The sequence below is a fragment of the Mugil cephalus genome, chromosome 9, assembly GCF_022458985.1.
Source record: "Mugil cephalus isolate CIBA_MC_2020 chromosome 9, CIBA_Mcephalus_1.1, whole genome shotgun sequence".
NCBI lineage: Eukaryota > Metazoa > Chordata > Actinopteri > Mugiliformes > Mugilidae > Mugil > Mugil cephalus.
In genome coordinates this window covers 6,545,759-6,566,846 of record NC_061778.1, presented here as the reverse complement: position 1 = coordinate 6,566,846, position 21,088 = coordinate 6,545,759, and the positions used below count along the sequence as shown (strand labels likewise).

The window sequence follows — 21,088 nt, the reverse complement described above, 5'->3', positions numbered from 1 at the left end:
ACTACTGTGGACGTTTTAACAAATTTTTCATATGCAGAGAAATAATCTTGTCCCCTTCTGTTTTGTGGCTCTTTAGGACGTTGATCACAGGCATGGCTTCTGGCAGCATCGTGGCATTTAACATAGATTTCAACCGCTGGCACTACGAGCATCAAAACAGGTACTGAGACGCTGGTGTGGAGGTTTAAAAGGAACGCCTACCGACCAGTGATGAGCTGTGCTGGAGGAGATCCGAAGAGCATGGAGGAGATCTAGAGAGAGAGAGAACGTCCGTGTGGTACAGGACTAGATGCCCTTGCGTCTGGGCCAAACGTGCAGCTATTTGTCTGCTGCTGAACAATCTGGACTGTTTTTTTTCTTCCATGTCTTACCTGAGCATCAGCTGAAGAATTTCCCCAGCTGAGTTGAGCAGCTCTGTTGTTCTGGATAAGGAGAGACTGAGATCAACTTAAAATTGACAACAATTATACATAAAACATACATAATGTTCCCGTCCTGAAACTGTGAAAATGCAAAACATAATGAAACCTCTGTTGGGAGCATTTATACAACATTTGTATGGCAGATACTTGGAACACTTTTCTAAGAAAATAAAAAAACAAACTGTAAATACGGAGAGTCTGAAGGCTGGAAAAGATCTAAATGCTGTTAGACTAGCCGCCATGTTAACATTTCCATCACGCAAGCCATGTCTAAATGTTGAAGGTGTCTTCACTGCACTTCAGATATTAGTTGGTTAGTTCCATGTATAAGACCATTGTTTGCTCATCATTGTTACAGTGGTCACATGTGTGTGTACGTGAAAAGGCGATGTTCAAAGTTGATTTGTTGTGTTTGAGTGTCTCGATGGAACAAAAGTCTAATTCAGTGTGAGCTCTGTCCCTTGTGAAAAATGTTTTCCATCAAAAAGAAAAATAAATTGTGATATTTCCATATTTAAGTTGAAGACTTTATTAATGAAAAGTTACTATAAGACTGTAAACATCTGGAACATCAGTTTATATTTAAAGGTATTTTGCTTTGCCATTTTGATTTAGTCCCAAAACAGAGGAATTAAAACCAGATTTGCAAAGATTAACAAGTTTGTGGTAAAGCGGTTCAGATGTTTTGTAGTCTTTTTTGCAAACAATACTGTTTCTTGTGCATCTCATCGTTTTCTTGAGTTGGAACAAATGTTTGCTTGTCCCTTTTAAAATACGTGAATTTGTGAACACCAGGTCACGCTTTAACTCCATGCATTGGTAAGCAATATTATGACTCAGTTGCTAAACAGATCTAAGAAAGGTTTTCAGCAATGAGGGTAAAAAAAATATATTTAATGAACTATTTTTAGTATGATATGAAAGCTATTATGTCTGCATTGAATCGCAGAGATGAGAAGTCAGTGAGTCGTTTAAATGAACAAAAATATGCAAATAAATGGTTCTTTTTGTTTTGTTTTTTTACAGGCACTACATGAATCCACTCTACTGAAAGTGGAAATTTTGCATGCTAAGAGATTCTGAAGGCAGTAGCTTTACATTTCCATCCTTTGAAATCATTGTAATTTTAAATTTAAGTGGGGAAAAACACATTTTGGAAATGATATGCTTGAATGTTTTAATTTACATATTTTTGTTTTGGATGAAGGACGTGTTTGGAGGCTATGTGAAAACATGTTTTTTTAATGACTTTATTGGAAGCAATTTCACAGGTAGCAACATGACAGTACAATGTGACTTCCATTCTTTCATTAAAACCTTGTTTTTAATAAAACTAAAGAAAGAGGAATTCTTGTTGAGAGTTTACTCATGTATGACTATAGTGTAGTAAATGCTATGAGAAACTGAAGGTGGATGTTTAAAACATAAGCTCGTGTTGTTTGGTCATACTGCCATCTGCTGTCTGAATTTGCTAGAGCGTACCAAAAAGAGTTACCCATGGACTCGTAAATGAAATTGTTTTATTCCCAGGTTTGGTTTATTTGCAGAGTACATTGTTGGAAGTTTGCTTATTAACCAAGACAACTGATTTTTCTTTTTTTTCTTTTTTTCAGTTTTTCTTCTCATTCAGATTGTTTAACATCCTTACATTAATGGAATATGGGGTGACTATAATACAGCATTCAAAGTTCTCCATCTGCTTCCACAGAATCCCAGCACACCATCTCAATAGCATTTTGTCAACGGGTGTGTGTGTGTATACATTGCATGTTTTTCAGAAGATGACAACAGAAACAGCCACAACTTGCTTCCCTTGTGCTTTTTGGTTCACTTCCTTCTAATCGAAAACATAAAAGCCCTTTTACATCAGAGTTACATTGCTGTTTAAATATGTATATACAGGAGTTTGTTGTGGTTTGACTACAGTCTGCCTTTAAGCTTTAAATGAAATTCATTCATCAGGACAGCACAGACTATGACAACAGCAATGGTTTCATATCTGACAGGCGAAAAACAAACAGTAAGAGACCTAAACTAATAACTAATTTGGGATGCTTATTAGTACACATGCATATTAAAGTCTCTGATGAAGGGAAGAGGACCTTCACGTTCATGATATTTGGCCTCTGATGAACCAAAGTACAAAGTGTTTAGAAGACACACCCAGTACACACAGCCTAGAGAGGCAGACTTCCTATTCATGTTGTTGGATCCAATCATTAAAAAGAAAAGCACTGGCTGAATGAGCATATTTAAATAATGAATGTGACTGGAAGCACTGTTGTCTTTACCAACATTAACATGTTTCTTCTTCCAGCGTGTAAAAAAGAATCCATGTTGACTCCCATCTGACAGAGGAGTGTGTCAGTGGCTGCCAATAAGACGGGCATACACTCCCATTCGAGCGAGCAATTACAACGGACATATTTGATACTGTGCTCATTGGGCAGTACACCTGATTGCACTTAAATCCATATGTGCCAAGGTGAGGTCTGAAACATGCACTCACTTCAACTACACAGCACTGACATTCTTCTGCACCACCACCGAGTTACAACCACTCTCACAAACATGTGACAACCGTTTCATTCTCAAGCTAGACCATCAACAATCAAAAATTATGTTCCCTATATTCTCAAGCTACTACGTGGCCGGACATCATCACAATCATTCTCATTAAAACATTCTTTTAAGTCCAGATAATATTTAGCAGCATGTTTGTTCATGTCCTCTCAATTGAATCCTCCAGTAGCAGCACAGAGTGATCTAGATTTCAGGCAATACAAAGTTGATACTGTTACTATTGTAATGAGTCATTAATCATTTGAGTTTGAATCAGTACATTATATGTGCTTAACACATCACATCATAACATCCTGTAATTTTCTGTTTTGTTTTTTTGCATGTATTATTCCATTAAAGAGAGGCAGGCTGTCTTTCCTGCAGTGTACAATATAAACCAGCAGAGGGCTCTAGAGTACTACAATGACTCAGTGACTAGAAATGAGGTGTTAACAGTTTGGAGACTTTTATGGAAGGAAACCATGTTAAAAATGTGACTTATCATCCGGTCTGTGTTGTGTCATTTCAATATTTTATGTGGTTACAGCCCCTCTTTTGATTTCATTTGCACACAGCCTGCAAACAGACGTCTGTTGTTGTGTTTGTTGCTAAGGTTGTTTAGTGGGTTGTGGTCTTGTCCACTCACATTATCATGTTATTTTACTAAGTGACATTTAGAGAGAAGAGGAAAACTAGTAAAACTTGAGTACTTTGGAACCAACAAAAGCCTTTTCAGGTGGGCCGTCTAGGGAAGAATGAGCACAGCAGTAAAAAGGATAGAAGATGAACTGAGGGGCTGCATAAGAGGCTGGTACAAAATAAATAAGGAGATCTAAACTTGAGTATCATGCAAAGATGTGCCATTATAGGCACAAAACAAAGAGACATATCTGCAAATGCATGATAAGCTCCTTCAAACTTCACTGCACCTCATCTAGAGACAAATGTGTCTCTTAATCAGATCAGCGGATTTGACACTTAAATGTTGGACTGGAAGAGAAAATAAAATCGTAATTATACAGTCCATCAAAGTTCAAGTCAGCAGACTGGGTGTTTTCCTTTTTGCACTTCACCATCTCACTTTCTCCACAGAATAATGGGCGATGACCTCGGGAAGGCTGTTAGAACGGAGAAGTGGGTGAACGGACTGTGCCGGCCGAACACGGGGAAAGGTCTTCAGACTCAGAGGTGAACTCAGAGGGGGAGAGGCCAGGGTTGGCACCGTGGGAAGCGCTGGCACCAAAACTGTGTGGGAAGTGGGGAGCAGGCTTTACATCCTGGTGGCGTCTTCGTCTGAGAACTTGCTTCTCTTTATCAAGTGCCGTGGTCTGAGAGAGGGCGACACAGCAGCAACTGTTAGGTTCTCCACAAGACCACAGATGTGAGGAGCGGCACCACTCACTGAGGCATGGGCCAAACTCTGGATGAGCCGGTGTGTGCATGCAGTTAAATGAGAAAAGCTGCGTTTGACTCTTCTCCTCAGTTTAACTTTTTCATGACAGAGAAGGTGTAGCTTCACATTGTCACGCACACGTACGCACACACAGCGCTTAACAAAACCAGGAAAGCAACAAGAATCAGTGCTGGGTGATATCTGCGTCTGTGACAGCACTAAACTGAATGCATTTGTGCTGTGAAGCCACAGATGCAGTTATCATACAGAACTGACGTTTCAGTGTATGCAAACAGCACAGTAAGCTGCACAACCAGCTGAGGACGAACAGCCACAGCACTAGTGAGATTAAGTATCATGATAAAGCAGAGGATCTGATGAGGCATGGGAAGGACTCCATTGTTGAGCAATGGGTCAAACCCTTGGGAGATGGATAAATGGACGCTGCCAGCACTTTGCCATGGAAGAACTTGCTGCACTTGAGTACTATGCTGAGCCATACCTTATCCAGCACAGTCCTTGATGCTGATGGTCCAAAGACCCTGACTTCTGGAGGGCAAAGTCCTTGTTCAGCTGAGCAGAGAGAGGAGCGCACACCTTGAACTCCAAGCATTACTGATCCGATTAGCATTACGTTATAACTCTACACTGCTATGAGGAGGAGAAAACTGCAGAAAAATGTCATATTGCTCTCGGCTGACATTTTTGACACATCTGATGACTGGGTGCTTTGTTTATAAAAACCTATAAATGAATAAAAGAAAGCAACTGATCCCCACAACCCCACTATAGCCTTCTCAGCTGCTTGGTTGATGGAGGACGGTGAAATATAGGCAGCGTCTGACTTCCAGAATGAAGGATTTATCTTTTACTACAAATCAAGCTCATATTTGAAATGATTGAATCAAGCTTACTGGCCGTTGTAGGTCAACTACATTATTTGCAAGTTCTAACAACAGTGCTGACAGTCCAACTAAGAGAAGAGAATGGGAAGTGTATGATGCTGATGAATGAATGAGGCCGATGGATGCTGATGGATATTGCAGATAAGAGGGGCAAGAGCTTCCATTTTAATTTTTCAAAAGGAAACAGCATCCAAATCTTAAAGAAGCTTTTGCCCAACGTAGGACCAGAGCAGCAGGAGCATGAAGTGGTTCACTATATCCAAACTTTTCAGTGACAGTCGAAGCGCCATCGCCAAAGCATGTTCATAAAGAAAAGAGCACAAATGTAATGTACTGATGTAGAGTTACATGCAGGAAGTGTGTGGATCTGTGCTTACTGTAATTACTGACACTCCTGCTGTAGTGTTGTTGGCCTTGGGTCCAGGATTGAAGTGCTTCTTGATTTTTCCAGCCACAGTGAGTTGGTGATCATTCTCCGACAAACCGTCGTCCTGAAGAATACAAATAGCAATGCTTCAATCATATTCTTACTTAGTGGCATATATACATATAAAAGATTTATTTCAAAATATTGAACTCACATTGACCCAAGGGTGATCAAGCACTTGTACAGCTGTGTATCTTTGATCCACCTGTACCTGCAGCATCCCTGTTATCAGAGCCTGGAGAGGGACATATGTATGATAACATAGCCTGAAACAGCTCCAACAGATCTGACAGGTTGTTTTGTTTCACATGGGAGATGAGTGGAGAACGCCCAGACACAAACCTTAGCAGTGTCAGACACATTGTCCCAGTACGGTGCAGGGAAATCAAACTGGCCCTTCAAAATCTGTTCAAAGAGAGCCTCCTGGTCATCACCGCTTCTGTAGAAATTAAACAGCACGTACTTCATGAAGCTCAAGCTACATGTCATTTAAAGCTTTCAAATTAAATAAGAATGACGTGGTGAAAACATACGTCTGATAGAGCGACACTCACCCACGAAAAGGAGGAAAACCACACAGCAGAATGTAAGTGATGACCCCCGCTGCCCAAATGTCAACCTTGAGGCCATATCTGTATGAAAAAAAAAAAAATAATACAGATCAGGGATAAGAGGGACAAAACACATCCAAATGGAAATTCACAAAGATTCTTGCAGCTTCTTTTGTCTTTGAGTAATCATGTCGCAGATGGCTCAGATGATGTAACTGCTCTGACTCACCCAGTCTCAGCAACAATCTCTGGTGCTACATAGGTGGGCGTGCCACATACATTATAGAGGGGCCCGTTGACGATGGTAGCCAAGCCAAAGTCACCCAACTTCAGAGATTTAGTACCATCATTGTGCTCATACACCTGCATAACATGTAAGTGAAAGTGAGAAATGGAGGGTGAGAACGTCAGGTTTGTGCATAAATATAAAGATATATTTAGATCTATCTCAGATGGTTATGTTGATATAAGCGTTACTTTTAAATTCAAGTAGGAAAGTAGGAAACATAGGTCTATGAGGACAGCATATTTTACAATGTAAAACCACTCACTGCAAGGACAGACACTTCGTGGTTATACTTACCAGCAGATTTTCTGGTTTTATGTCTCTGTGCACGATATTGAGGCTGTGCAAGTACTTGATAGCGCTGGCCAGGTTGAACAGCATACTGCTGGCATCTCGCTCCGTGTATTTGTTGGAAGAGGTAATGGCATCAAAGAGATCTCCTCCCTGCAGAAAGAATACATGAGATGTAAAAGGGAACTGATGCACGAGCTGATAAAATGAACAGTTTTAGCATCAAGTCTAAATTAGTCTGAATTACACTGAAATAGAACTGTGGTTTATTGTTATACCATTTCAGGGTTTTTGACAAGAAAGGACTTTTTGACACTTAAACTTAAAAAATGTATAAATGTATTGTACCTTGACCAATTCCATTACAAGGTAGAGCTCATTATGGGTGTCCATTTCTTCAATTAAAAGTACGATGTTGGGATGTTTCACACGGCGAAGGATTGCCACCTCACTCTGTATCATGTGCTCCTGGATAAAAACAAACACTACACTTTACAACCATGATAATTATATGAAAGATAGTTTAGACAGAAAACAATGAATCCTAACATTTAGCATTTTAGAAAAAATAGCACCCTCTGCTGATCAATGAGGAAAATAAAACTAACGTTGCAACAGATAAAAACATCCATATTATAGATGAGCGCAGATAATTAATTAATTTTAAAATGTGATGCATAGACAGGCTCACCTTTCCCCTGCATTTGTCTTTGCTGATGATCTTGAGAGCATACTGTCTCCCAGTGGATCTCTCCACACACTCACGGACCACGGCAAAGTTTCCATCCCCTAAAGTCCTCCCCACTTTGTACCGCTCCGATATGGAGGCTGGAACCGAGGAATGCTCGTCCATTAGCTCGACTGGGGACCAAAATAAAATAATCATGTACAAGGTGCACTTTTTTTGTAGCCTTTATCCTTTGTCTTATGCAATATCTTACCTTCACTACCTGGCCCGTCTCCTTCATCCATTGAGCTGCATACCTTAGTAGAAGCCAATGAGAGTGAAGAACCGCTGTACTGAGATCCCTAGAAAGAAGAGACGGGTATGAAAGACACACTGACACACTTGTAATACAAAACTTCAAAAAAGAAAAAGCTTGTAAAAATGTGATTACAGCCAGCTTACACAAAGCCTATTTGTTCCACTCTGCTAGCCTTGAGCATGTGGTTTGAGATCAGATAGAAGTAAATCGAGCATGGTGAAACATTTTACTAACCTTCTCACCAGCGTATAGTCTGGCATGTGGCAGTAAAAGGGACTGAGAGAAAGTAATATCCTCCAACACAGTGACAATATCTACCCAGACAGATTTATGATTAAAGATTTTATGAGTGATAATTGGATTTAAATCCAGAGACGACTGTACCCAACACTCTTACACGGATTTGTGTTAATAAAAACACAATTAAGCTGATGCAATAAACACAAAATTTCATTCAAGACGGCTCTAGTTAATTTATTATGACAGATGTTGCAAGTTTTCATCATACATTATCCTATAAACTGTTTTCAGCTGATAACTAAATGTAGATTGCTATATTTAGTGCATTGTTATGTTTTCATTTCTCTTGTTGCTGTGGCTGTAAGGTGTAAGGGTTAGTTAAGGCTTCACATTTGAAACTGACAGTTTACATCTGACTGTATGTTAGATATTTATAATGTTTATGCAAAAAAAGAGAGGGAAAGTGAACGAGTGTAGAGGCACAGCGTGTGCTGCACGTCAGTTTTTATTACCTGTCGTCTTCGGAGGCTGGCCGGACTGGTTGGAGAGGGACTTGGAGACTTTCCAGAACGAGGTGTGGACAGCTGGCTGCCTGCCGTGCCATTAGCTGTTAGTACAGCAGAAATGGAGACAATCAGCATGGCTGATTGGTAAATTCAGCACATTGGATCAAAGTGTACTTTTAGAATATAACAACAGTTCTGTTCTGTATTTTTTCATTTTAAACTGATTTTTATTATTCTCTGGTTGTATTTTACCCACTCTCTTATTATACTTTTATTATTTTAGTGGTGTTGGTTCGGTTTTATTGGTTTCATTGTTATTGTTTTATACTGTACATACTGTGTTTTTCTGTATTATTGGGGTTTTACTTGTATTGTATGCTCTGACTGGAAAGCAATTTGGGTCAACTTCTGTTGTAAATAAATATCTGTATAAATAAAATAACTTGAAAAACATGCATTTGGTTCTTTACATTAAGACAGAACACATACATATTGCACACATGCTCACATTTACCTGAACCAGGAGAAGAGGGCGATTTGCTCCTGCGGGACATCCCACCACCTCTTGGAGAACAGCGACCATGTATTGAGGGGAGACGTCCATACGATGCAGACTTTGACACCCTGCATTCTGTAAAGAAAGAAATGAAGAAATAAAGGTTTGGCTTTGAGCCCGCAATAGACTAAGTCTGCATTAGTACGTGTCTATACAATATCACTGATGGGGACCTCTTTCTCTTGGGAACATAAACCTAAAACCACAGGGCCACAGACTGTGAGTAATGGCATCCTAACCTGCACACTCAAAGCACAACCACACACTACAAACACCACAAGTACCAACCTGGATCAGTGAATGAAATGCAACTACTTATACAGTATAATAAAAGTGCTTTTAATTTAATCTGAACAGAAGTAGAAAATACTAAGTGCATAAATACTAATTTGTAAGAAGTGCAGCTATTACAATTCTGTGTTAGCATTTATTAGGACCACATAGGAAGATGGCTAAATAAAACAAAAAAATAATAATGTATAATACTACGAGTCACTGTCATGCACAGGGATAGTAAGCAAGCACCATAAAATCCTGGGATCTGGCCCAGTTGCTGTCCCCACTGAGCAATCCAAGCCAGGGTAAGTACACTTACCACTTTCATCGATATTGAAGTCATCTTGATAGCGGAACTTTTCTGGGCCACAAGCAATAAATATATCATCTTCCCCAAAAAAGTCCTGAAGGCAGCTGACCTGGTGAAGATAATGATGTTGTTGTTAGTTACACTCCAACAAGTGTGATGTGTTTGTGTCACTTTCAAAAAAGGTACAAAGCTTGAAATAACCCACGCAAAAAAAACAAAAAAGGGTAAAAAAAAAAAAAAAAAAGATGTGCCTGCCAGTGTAGGTATTAAATTTCAATCATTGCAGAGCTGCAAACTGATGCAGTCTGCTGCAGCACATTCTAGCTGGTCTTGGATGGCTTTCAAACTTTAATGGAGCAGTCAGAAATTCAGTATTTCAATGTGTGAGTGTATAGCAATATTGCCAAGGCAACAAGAGCACCTACATAATATATTAAATGAAATGTGCCAGTTCACAAGCATGCACAGATATCATAAGGGTGATGCTACAGTGTGTACAGAAAATTAATAATGAAAGAAAAAAAAAGGATTAACCTTTTTTCTATGCTTGTTACAGTCTGCAGATAAATGTGTCCTTAGGGTAACTGTTAATGGCAAGAAAAGCTCCTTATGATCCTGTTGGATTTCATTCAGAGCAGTCTGTGACAAAGTCAGTGCCACTTATTAAATAGTTTCATCCCTGGTGGTACTTAATGGCCCTCTATTGTCAGGGATTATTCAATATAAAACCACATTACTAAATGTTTAACACCAGCAGTGTCAACACACAATGACCATGCATTTCTTCAGATGGAAGCGGTTTTCACCATGTACTACATTTTAATCATTTTAATCCAAAAGAATAGAGAAATGTAAGCTAGAATAGTTTTTCCCCCCACTATATAGAGGGCAGATGCATCTTCTGCTTTAATTAATACAAAAGTGCATTTCAGTGGCTGCAGTTTCGCAAAACAATGCAGAGCTTCTGTTTGAAAGTGCCAGCTACTTATTAACACAATGTCTCCAAATGAGTAAGTAACTGCACGCTGCCACACCTACAGTGATGACTAACAGGTGGAAGAAGTGATGCTGCAAAATGTGTTTGCTTCTAGTGGGTCTTCTCTGCCAGGCTGTGGAGTGTCAACGTGGCTGTGTGCCAAATTACACCCATATATTTCCGGAGTACTGCATCATTAAAAAGTATTTTAAAAAATAAAAAAATCAGACACTATAACAGATTGCAGTACATTTTGTGAAGATTCTCCTTGAGGACTCTCCATAGTAGTGGTACCCTGACAGAGCACTAACTGGAGGATTTAGATCATTTTTCATCATGATAAATAATACAAAGTGCTGAATGTTGGTATTTATTCATTATTAATTGACTCATCATTAGGAAACTGTGCTGAGGTCAGCAGGAGTCTCACTTAGATTACTTAAGTGCTGAGACATACAGGTGCTGGCCAGTAAATTAGAATATCATCAAAAAGTTGAATTATTTCAGTAATTCCATTCAAAAGGTGAAACTTGTATACTGTATACTTTCCTTCCACACATAGTGATATATTTCAAGTGTTTATTCATTTTCATTTTTATTATTACAACTGACAGCTAATGAAAACACCAAATTCAGTATCTCAGAAAATTAGAATATTCTGAAAAGGCTCAATATAGAAGACACCTGGTGCCACACTAATCAGCTGATTAACTCAAAACGCCTGCAAAGGCCTTTAAAAGGTTCCTCAGTCTTGTTCTGAAGGCTCCACAATCATGGGGAAGACTTCTGACTTAACAGTTGTCCAAAAGACGACCATTGACACCTTGTACAAGGAGGGCAAGACACAAAAGTTGATTGCTAAAGAAGCTGGCTGTTCGCAGAGCTCTGTGTCCAAGCACATTAACAGACAGGCGAAGGGACGGAAAAAATGTGGTAGAAAAAAGTGTACAAGCTCTAGGGATAACCGCACCCTGCAGAGAATTGTGACGACAAACCCATTCAAAAATGTGGGGGAGATCCACAAAGAGTGGACTGCAGCTGGAGTCAGCGCTTCAAGAACCACCACGAAGAGACGCATGAAAGACATGGGATTCAGCTGTCGCATTCCGTGTGTCAAGCCACTCTTGAACAAGAAACAGCGTAAGAAGCGTCTCGCCTGGGCCAAGGACTGGACTGCTGCTGAGTGGTCCAAAGTTATGTTTTCTGATGAAAGCAAATTTTGCATTTCCTTTGGAAATCAAGGACCCAGAGTCTGGAGGAAGAGCGGAGAAGCACAGAATCCACGTTGCATGAGGTCCAGTGTAAAGTTTCCACCGTCAGTGATGGTGTGGGGTGCCATGTCATCTGCCGGTGTTGGCCCACTCTGTTTCCTGAGGTCCAAGGTCGATGCAGCTGTCTACCAGGAAGTTTTAGAGCACTTCATGCTTCCTGCTGCTGACCAACTTTATGGAGATGCAGATTTCACTTTTCAACAGGACTTGGCACCTGCACACAGTGCCAAAACCACCAGTACCTGGTTCAAGGACCATGGTATCCCTGTCCTTGATTGGCCAGCAAACTCGCCTGACCTTAACCCCATAGAAAATCTATGGGGTATTGTGAAGCGGAAGATGCAATGCGCTAGACCCAACAATGCAGAGGAGCTGAAGACGACTATCAGAGCAACCTGGGCTCTCATAACACCTGAGCAGTGCCACAGACTGATCGAGTCCATGCCACGCCGCATTAATGCAGTGATTGAGGCAAAAGGACCCCCGACTAAGTATTGAGTGCTATACATGCGCATGCTTTTCATGTTCATTCTTTTCAGTTGGCCAACATTTCTAAAAAAAACATTTTTTTCATTGGCCTTTTCAGAATATTCTAATTTTCTGAGATACTGAATTTGGTGTTTTCATTAGCTGTCAGTTGTAATAATAAAAATGAAAATGAATAAACACTTGAAATATATCACTATGTGTGGAAGGAAAGTATACAGTATACAAGTTTCACCTTTTGAATGGAATTACTGAAATAATTCAACTTTTTGATGATATTCTAATTTACTGGCCAGCACCTGTAGAGCAAAGAAAACCAGACAAGAAAGGCAGCAGAGCCAGTGGACCGTACTGCGCACTAACCGTATTATATGTCATATTATTAGTGGGTTGCTGTGGATTCATTTTGATTAATCACAAGTAAAGATCATTCATTTTTAAATTTATATTAATCCAGTTTAATTTTGTGTGAGAAAACAAACTCAAGAAAGAAGGGAATACACATACCGTTTCAATAAAACAAGAAACAACTTTGTCTTTAAAAAGAAAAAAAGAAAAAAAAACATTTATCGACACGTGGCATTGTTCCTTCTCTTTCAGCAGCTACTGTGACTAACATGTTGATATTTTCCAGGAGAAGAGCTGACCACTTCTTATTTACAATGTTGCAAGTGAGAATAGTCTCTCACATGGAACTATGGTTGCAAGAGTGGCCAGATTGCCAGCTTGTCTCTGTCTTGATTTGCTTTGGTTTGGCTCTGAAACACGTATGCTTCACATTAATGTGATATTTTAAGCCTGAAGAGCTTCAGTTAAAAGAAAACCTCTTCCTGCAGAGAGAGCATAATACTTTATGTTGGTCAACTGTTCCGTCTTGGTTTTTTTGTACACCAGTTTCCCATGGAGAGGGCCAACGTGCTGTTTAGCATCTTTCATCTTTATCGGTTAGTTCTGCTGCCTGTCACTACCAGATCAACTGCCCATATCTGCATGCGCAGTAAAAACTCCCCAAAATGTGTTGTCAGAGACGCTCAAAGTCAGCTGCACTGCAGACGGATTATTGGGTTGAAATGTTTAATGAATTAATCTGCATTAACGTGTTCATTTTGACAGTCCTAGTTATTATCAATCTTTTTATGCTGTACCAGTATTCTAGTTTCTATCATATAAATTTGCACAAATATATTGGTTTATCAGTAATCAACACAAAATCATCTCCAGACAGATAAAGGTCATTCCACCATGAAATCTTAAAATAAACATCGAGCACAGAGGGGGGCTTAATATGGTCCTTTTCTCTGCAGATGTCCCACTCTGACATCCCCTGCCCCCAATTTCTCCTCCTCCTCCTCCTCCTCTCGACTGTGTGATCCCAAAGGGAGGAGCTGCTCAGGCGTTGCCAAGGAGACTAGACAGAATCACTGCTTATTTTGAGACAATGAGAGGGACACGGCTACTTTAAGAGCCACTGTCAGATCCTATCTGGTCCTCTGGGCAGTGAGCTAAACTGCAGAAAATAAAACAACGTTGCTGCCAGTCTAGGTCTAGATGGAATACGAGCACCTGCTTCACCATGATGCTTTACCCTCATATCTGACTTTGCCACCTCCTGTAACCAAGGTCACTCTTAAAATTGTCTAAAACATCCAAAAGTTTTAAGTTAAAATAATGCAACATATAAATGTACCATCAAGGTTCACAGACTAGAATTTAGATGGATGTTCACAACTAAAAGCATCAACAATAATGATAAAAAAAAATATGGATAAGGAAAACTGCTCACTGATTTCTTCGCATATATAATAAATATCGACTTATTTCGTTTGACCAAAACACTAAGAAATGATAAACCTTCAACAGATGACTGAACACCAGTTGTGAAGGTGGTGATGCTTCGTATTGATTACTTGTGACACAGCAGCTCCATTAAGTGCACCATCCGCCTAACACACAAATACTTCTTGCGGTACTAGAGCATCCTGTGCAAATATTGATCCCCGGTGTTTTATCTATGATTTCTGCAAGCACAAGTGCTGCTTTTGACATTCAGTCCAGAAAAATCGCAGTGGAAGGTATGCAAGCTATAGAAGCTGATCGATCTAAACCATGGAAAATAGTGTAGTTTATTTAAGAAGAACATGAATGTCTAATAAACCTGTGGACAGGTGGAGCTCTCCAGGTTTCTGAAGCTCCCTTTGAGGAGGAAGACTGGACCCAGCAGTCAGCCACTGAGCATGCCAGGAAGAGGGATGACTCATAGTCATGTAACTTTCAAATGAATTTTTTTTTTTACCATTTTGATGAGCTGCCCGCCCCAGTTATGTACAGTTTCTTGCAGCAGAATCAGATCATGTTTACTGCAGCAACTTGTGACATAACAGATAAGCAATAGCTGCCTTTCTAAGTTAAAGTCAGCATCATGAGAACATCCAGAGCACTGCATCCACCACTCAGCTACTCATTAAAATACATACCAACCCGCACATTTCCAGCACTTCTTGTGAAACCTTCCAGTCATGAGTTTCTATACTTAGCTCTTCAGAGGAAGAACAATGCCTTTCAGCAGCAGATAAAAAACACAATAGCGTTTTACAAAAGGACTTTGAGCTGGAATAATAAAATCCTTTCATTACACAGATATTGCCAACTTGACCCACTAGATATTTTGCCATCCAATCAAACATCCAGTAAAAGAGTTTGAAAAAGATCCTGCCCTTTAGTTGGCAGGAGATTGGCTCATGCACTCGTCCATCTTCTGCTAAAGCCAACCGATGAGATCAGTCTTGCTGTTATCACCCTCGACCAGGGTTCCCCAATTAATTTCACCCAAGGGCCAAATATTGTGAGGCATGCCAGGCCAAGGGTCAAAGCAGTCTGTATTTTTCCCCATTGTGCAAATAACAGTTGTTTTATATGGAAATGCTGTTTTTGCTGCTACTACTAACATTATTATTATCATCATCAGCAGTAGCAGTAGTATACAGCTAAAGTTATTTGTAATAATAATACAAAAACAACAATAATTTAGGCCTAGTGTTTAAAACCTGTTTAAGCATCAAACTAGGAAAATATAATATTCAAGTTCATAACCACTGTTTTCGTGATGTAAATATCAGTGTGAATCATGCTCTGGACCAGCGACAAACAACAGCCCAACATCAAGTGGCACACAGCAGAAAAGGAGAACCCTAAGGCAAAGATAACACGTCTGTGTGACACTAATATCAAAAACAAATGCTGATTATTAAACAATGTACCCATCAGCAAATTGTCCTAAGAGACAGCTACTCCACAGAGACAGCCATCTGCAGCATCTCTACAACCACATTCCCCTCTGGAATAGGCACTTATTAAAAGTTTAGTGCCGCCTGCCACACCATTTCTATTCTCTCTTTGCAGCTATTTGTTCTTAAGCATTAAATGGGTTATATGCAAAAGAAATCTGTATTTTTGCAGTGAGAGTCACAGTAATCAGTGAGAAAATAATAGCGATAGGAAGAAGCAATCCTCCTGAAGAAGCTGGCATTAAAACTGGTCAGCTCAGCATTGTCGTGGTTATCATTTCACATCACAACACACAGGCCAGACATTTGGCTTCTGCGGGATGGGTGTGGGCTACAGGCTGCTAATTGGGGTGCGGTGCCCTACACTGTCATCACACTAACAGCACTATGCATTTTGCAGACATGTGGTATGAGCAGAAACCAAATGATGGTTGCGGGTGCATGCAGGTCAAACCAGAAAAGGAGCCAAGGTCAATATAAAGAAACTAAGACATTAGAAATTTCACAGGTGAAAGAATGGGTCTGTGTGATGATTGAAACAGCATCTTATGAATGTATGCTTGGTAGATTAAATGATGACGGGGGGAGGGGGTGACTCCTTGGGACAGGTTTTGGGTTACATAAAGGTAGACAATGACCCCTACAAGGACATTTTCTTCTTTTTCCTGTTTGTATATTTTTTGTATATGTTGCCTTATCTTATCTTTATATATTTATATAAAAATTCAAACTACAGTTTGAAACTATTTCAAACCCCCCAGCTATGTGTCTAATTTTTAAAGACATGAATGAGTTGTCCTCGACTGACTGTTGAAATACAGTTTAACAGGAACAATTAATAAAAAATAAAAAAAGTCCATTATAATGAAGGCAACACTGACCTAGTCAGTCATTCAAACACGTGAGGTGTGTCAGAGTGTCTATAGCCATCTTTGTGAATGGATGAATCGATAAATCACTCATGGTGGTTCATAAAGAGCATCCTAAGAACATTTATTTGGCCGTGTCCATTAAGCCAGTTAAACCTGGCTTTCCTGTCAGAACACCATTACAATGAATCAGCAACATGGAGGGGTCAGAGCCGTCAAACTGCCTCTTGCTACAGCACATCAGGATCGTGAATCACGAGACAAAAAATGCCCCAAAAACCTTCTTAGTTTTGCAGAAAATTAAGGATGCTGGATTTCACAGAATGAGAAATGATTAATTATTTCAATTATAACTGTATCTCTCACACTCTCTATGGACCAAAGGCATAAGCAGGTTATTTACTAAAGGTTAAACAGCCATGAAAATAGGCCATTTGGTGCCAACGGGTGCTTATGTGACCATCTGGAAGCACAACACGGCAAAAAGCATGAAAAGCAGAGAAATAATGGAACAGAACTAGGCTGCCGAACACATGAAACAATAGCCAATTATGAGGCAGGCACGGATGATATTAAAATCACCGAAATGATGACCGTTAGCAGAACCACAGACACATGTTTAAGGTATGCATCTTACTCTTATCTGTGGGAATTTCATGACTATTTGCGTTTGCAAAACAATCTCGATTCCAAAAATAATTCATAGGATTTATGAAGGCAGATTTGTTTGCACAATGAGTCCTATCCGCGGATTATACTTGAGCCATGTGCTCCATCTTGCCGCCATGTGTGTAATAAGGCAGCACGCTCACATTTCTGACATCACTTCTGCACTGCTCTGTCGCAGAGGCTGTTCCTTAGCAACCAGTTCACCATAGAAACCATATCAGTAAAGAAAAAAAAGGGTACACTAATAAAAAGTGCACCTGATGAGAGTTTTTAAACTTTTTTGCTTTAGTTTAGTTCTATTTTTCTCAAAGGGATATTCTATGTGAGCAGATGCCACCTACAACTAAAGTAAGTAATCTTCATTCATAACATTCCACAAAACAAGGTCCACATCGACCATGATCACCTCATTAATGTAGTACATGTGTACATTTTGACTATTTTTCATTAATTTAATGAATACATATTGAAAACAAGAACCCAATCGACTTCTTATGTGACTGCCAAGGCACCAATAAGTGTGCCTGTCTGCCACTAACTCATTTAGTGAATATCTATTTAATAGTGTGCTACAGTTGGGGGTAATATGAGATGGAGTCCTAGAAACCTATTTCTTGTAATACATTTAGCAAATGTCCCCAGATGATTTAAACCTATTGGGTTGTCTCCCTCTTTGGGTAAAGAAGCAATTCCCAGAGACATGAATGAAGAACAGTTAAAACCACCACCAATATTAGATGAAGATTTCCATTTCTTTTAAAAAATTCTGCCAATGAGTATAAAGTCTGCCCAATGTGCTGAATAAAACCAAAGATTTGGAAGACCATGTCGCTAATGGGGAACACTGACAGACCATTTAAAAAAGAAAAAAATTAAAATACATTTTTTTTCCCCCCTACATTCAAACATATGTGCTGTTTTGTGTTTTTAAACACATCAGAGCTTTCTGATACCGGTCTTCTTTTAACTATTTAAAAGCATCATTACCTCTTCTGCACTGCGAGCAATCAACATGCAAGTGGTGGATAAAAATGGCAGAAGAGAGGGTAACTGCACTCTCAGCTATAAAGCACTTACATTCATCCTCACCATTTTGCTTTCCTCTCTTATTTTTACAATTATGCGATGGGATCACATCTTTTTATAGAAACATATGGAATCATGTTTAAACTTTAATTGCCAAATGTTTAGGTAAAGTTGCCCTTTTCCCATAGAAGAAATCCTCTTACATTTACAGCTTTTAGATTTTGTCTGGAACTCTAAATCCACTGGCTAACTTTAATTTTTTTTCTGCTTATTCCCCATTTGGAGATAATATTAGAAGCAAAAATATGTGAGGATTACCTACCATCTTGCCGTCAACAGTATACAGCCTTTTGACGACTCCGGAGTCCAGCTTAATGGCATCAGTGATGTCAGTCATGACTTGCTCAAAGGAGTGGGCAGTCTTCTTGTTGAGTAAGATCCGTACGGCCTTGCGAGGCTTTACTCCACTGCGGACAATTGTTACCAGTTTGGGCCTAATGAAGTCCTTGCTCTCCCTCGCTTCTGGGGATCCACCCTTGGCGCTACCAAGGGAAAAGGGATCACGGACGGACACAGGAGTCCTAGCACCAACAGACCAGTTGGGATTTACATTCTTTGTGTAGTCCACCTTCTTGTAGGGCTCTATTGAGGCACAAACATAGCTCTCTCCTGCAGATAATCAAAACACATTTACAGTTTTTCTCAGTTCATAAACATGAAATATACAAGGCAAAGACTACACAGTATAGTACATCTCAGACTTCAACTACAACTACAACACAGAGTTATGTCATATGTATAAGTTCTCAGATGACACCGTTATTGTGGGGTGTATCAGGGATGGACAAGAGCATTAGTACAAGAGTCTAGTGAACAACTTAGTCTCATGGTGCGAAGTGAACCACTTTCGGCTCAATATTGCTAAAATCAAAGAGATGGTGGTGGATTTCTGGAGATGCAGGCCCCACCTGCACCCTGTAACCATCAACAGGGATAGAGATGGTTCAGACCTATAAGTACATGGGTCTATAAGGGGATCACAAACTGGACTGGTCGCCCAACATAGACTCAGTTTAGAAAAAGGTCAGAGCCGCCTCCATTTCCTTAAGAGTCGAAGATAGTTTAATATGTGCCAGACATTGCTGGACATGTTCTACCAGACTATCATTGCCACTGCCCTCTTTTACGGTGTGGTGAGCTGGGGAGGCAGCACTAAGAAGGAGGACACCTTGCAGCTGGACAAAGTGGCACAGAAGACAGGCTCTGGGGTAGGGGCCGTCCCTGACATCAGTGGCAGATGCAAGCAGCTTGAACAAACTCCGGTTCATCGTGAACAATGCCCACCAACCTCTACCCAACTCCATAGTCAACAGAGAAGCTTGTTCAGTGACACACTGCTGTCTCTGTCCTCCTCCATGGACAGGTTAATGAGGTGGTTTGTCCCTCAGGCCATAAGACTATACAGTGCCACCTTGTGAATAACCAACTGGACTATAATGGTTCTATTATGATTATATCCTATGTGGTGAAGTTACTGGCACTGAATTTCCCTTGGGAGAAATAAAGTATTTTGTTTTGATCTCTATTCAGAACACTGCTCACCTTCCACCAGCTGGTCCATGCTGGTGATCCTTGTTGACCCATCGATGGTATATATGGTCCGCACACCTTGGGGCAAGTTGACATTGTCTGACAGACACCTTGTGAGGTCGGCCAGGAGTGCTTCAAGAGACCTAAATCTCTCCTGAGAAATGGCATACACAATCCCTTTGAAGTAGCGGTCCCCATTGCGGTAGAAACGAATCTTCTTGGCCTTCTTTTCTGAGCTGAGTGCCTGCAGTGTCCTGGTTCTGTACAGACTGCAGTGAGCGCTATGAGTGGGACTGGGGAGCCCGTTGCCTCTTGATCCCCTTCGGGTGTATCTCTGAGCCTTGTCCCGTTCATCAAAGTGCTCCAGCTCCATGACTGCTTAGTACTAGTACACTCTAAATCCTAAAGGGAGAATGCTTGAATGAGATTTTATTTATTTATTTTTTTTAGATATAGATATAATTCACATGTGTCTAGTTGCTAATAAACACCTGATACAAGCTTTGATGCTGCATCTGCTGCTCATAAACACACCATGAAGTAACATGTCACACCCATTTTAAGATCTCTGATGTATCTCAAATTAATCTCATAAATAAGGTAAATAAATTAATCTCATAAAGCATTAGCAGTATAAGCCCGATTGGAGTCTTTACCATGAAGCTTATTGCAAGATAAACATTAAAAACACAAACAACGTGAAAACGGATCCTTTCTTGTTTGGTTGCAGTCTCGCTTACCTTTGAGGTGAGGACAGGCGCAGTGAAAAGCGTGTCTAGAAACGCAGTGTGTCTCAGATTATCTTTTATTTATGTGATGCCTTGGATGAACCATACGTCCCTTTGTTGCCCCTCTGATGGTGGTGCCTCCTGGCTTCCTGCCGTGTGTCTCCTCCGCCGTGCGGTGCTCACATGCAGATTGATTGCAGACAGAGCTGTGTGGCCGGTATCCTCCACCCTCCCTTACTCCTCTTCCATTGCGGTGATTTACCGGTCTTGTGTCGAAATCTGTTTCTCGTCGGGATATGTTCCCCGTTCCTAGTTCCAGCCCCCTCTGAACGAGGCAAAGCGCGTGCACGAAAAGAAAGGAGAGCCCGACGCGAAGCCAAAAACAGCGATATTTCTGTGGAGTGGTATCATTTTGAAGACAGTTTCTGTTGATGTGGAATTTAGTCAGAATCGTCACCTTTAACCATAACTGACGCAG

The 21,088-nt window shown here is 40.3% G+C and overlaps 2 protein-coding genes across 4 annotated transcripts in view; one reads left to right on the top strand and one right to left on the bottom strand.

Annotated features, from left to right (window-relative positions):
- nbeab (neurobeachin b) overlaps positions 1-1,770 on the top strand; it is a 181,403-nt gene extending 179,633 nt beyond the window's left edge. For all 3 annotated transcript variants that reach the window (XM_047595184.1, XM_047595183.1, XM_047595182.1), the window contains exon 56: positions 77-1,770. In XM_047595184.1, the coding sequence (XP_047451140.1) occupies positions 77-167 (91 nt within the window). In that variant the 3' untranslated portion in view covers positions 168-1,770. The remainder of the gene's footprint in view (positions 1-76) is intronic.
- LOC125014128 (serine/threonine-protein kinase DCLK1-like) lies at positions 1,649-21,001 on the bottom strand. Its single transcript, XM_047595185.1, has 16 exons — positions 20,623-21,001; positions 19,895-20,284; positions 18,615-18,961; positions 9,721-9,820; positions 9,084-9,200; positions 8,576-8,670; positions 7,779-7,866; positions 7,529-7,698; positions 7,186-7,305; positions 6,844-6,990; positions 6,490-6,623; positions 6,264-6,341; positions 6,052-6,148; positions 5,864-5,944; positions 5,660-5,773; positions 1,649-4,312 (listed from the first exon to the last, which is right to left on the bottom strand). The coding sequence occupies exons 2-16, from the start codon at positions 20,253-20,255 to the stop codon at positions 4,106-4,108; spliced, it is 2,256 nt and encodes a 751-aa protein (XP_047451141.1). The 5' UTR covers positions 20,256-20,284; positions 20,623-21,001; the 3' UTR covers positions 1,649-4,105.
- Between the last annotated feature and the right edge of the window lie 87 nt (positions 21,002-21,088).

Coding starts and splice junctions, on each gene's coding strand:
- LOC125014128 (XM_047595185.1), bottom strand. CDS start 20,255: ATGGAGCTGGAGCACTTTGATGAACGGGACAAGGCTCAGAGATACACC. Junction 7,699..7,778: donor AGACGGGCCAGGTAGTGAAG/GTAAGATATTGC, acceptor TTTGGTCCCCAG/TCGAGCTAATGGACGAGCAT. Junction 7,306..7,528: donor AAGACAAATGCAGGGGAAAG/GTGAGCCTGTCT, acceptor GTTTTTATCCAG/GAGCACATGATACAGAGTGA.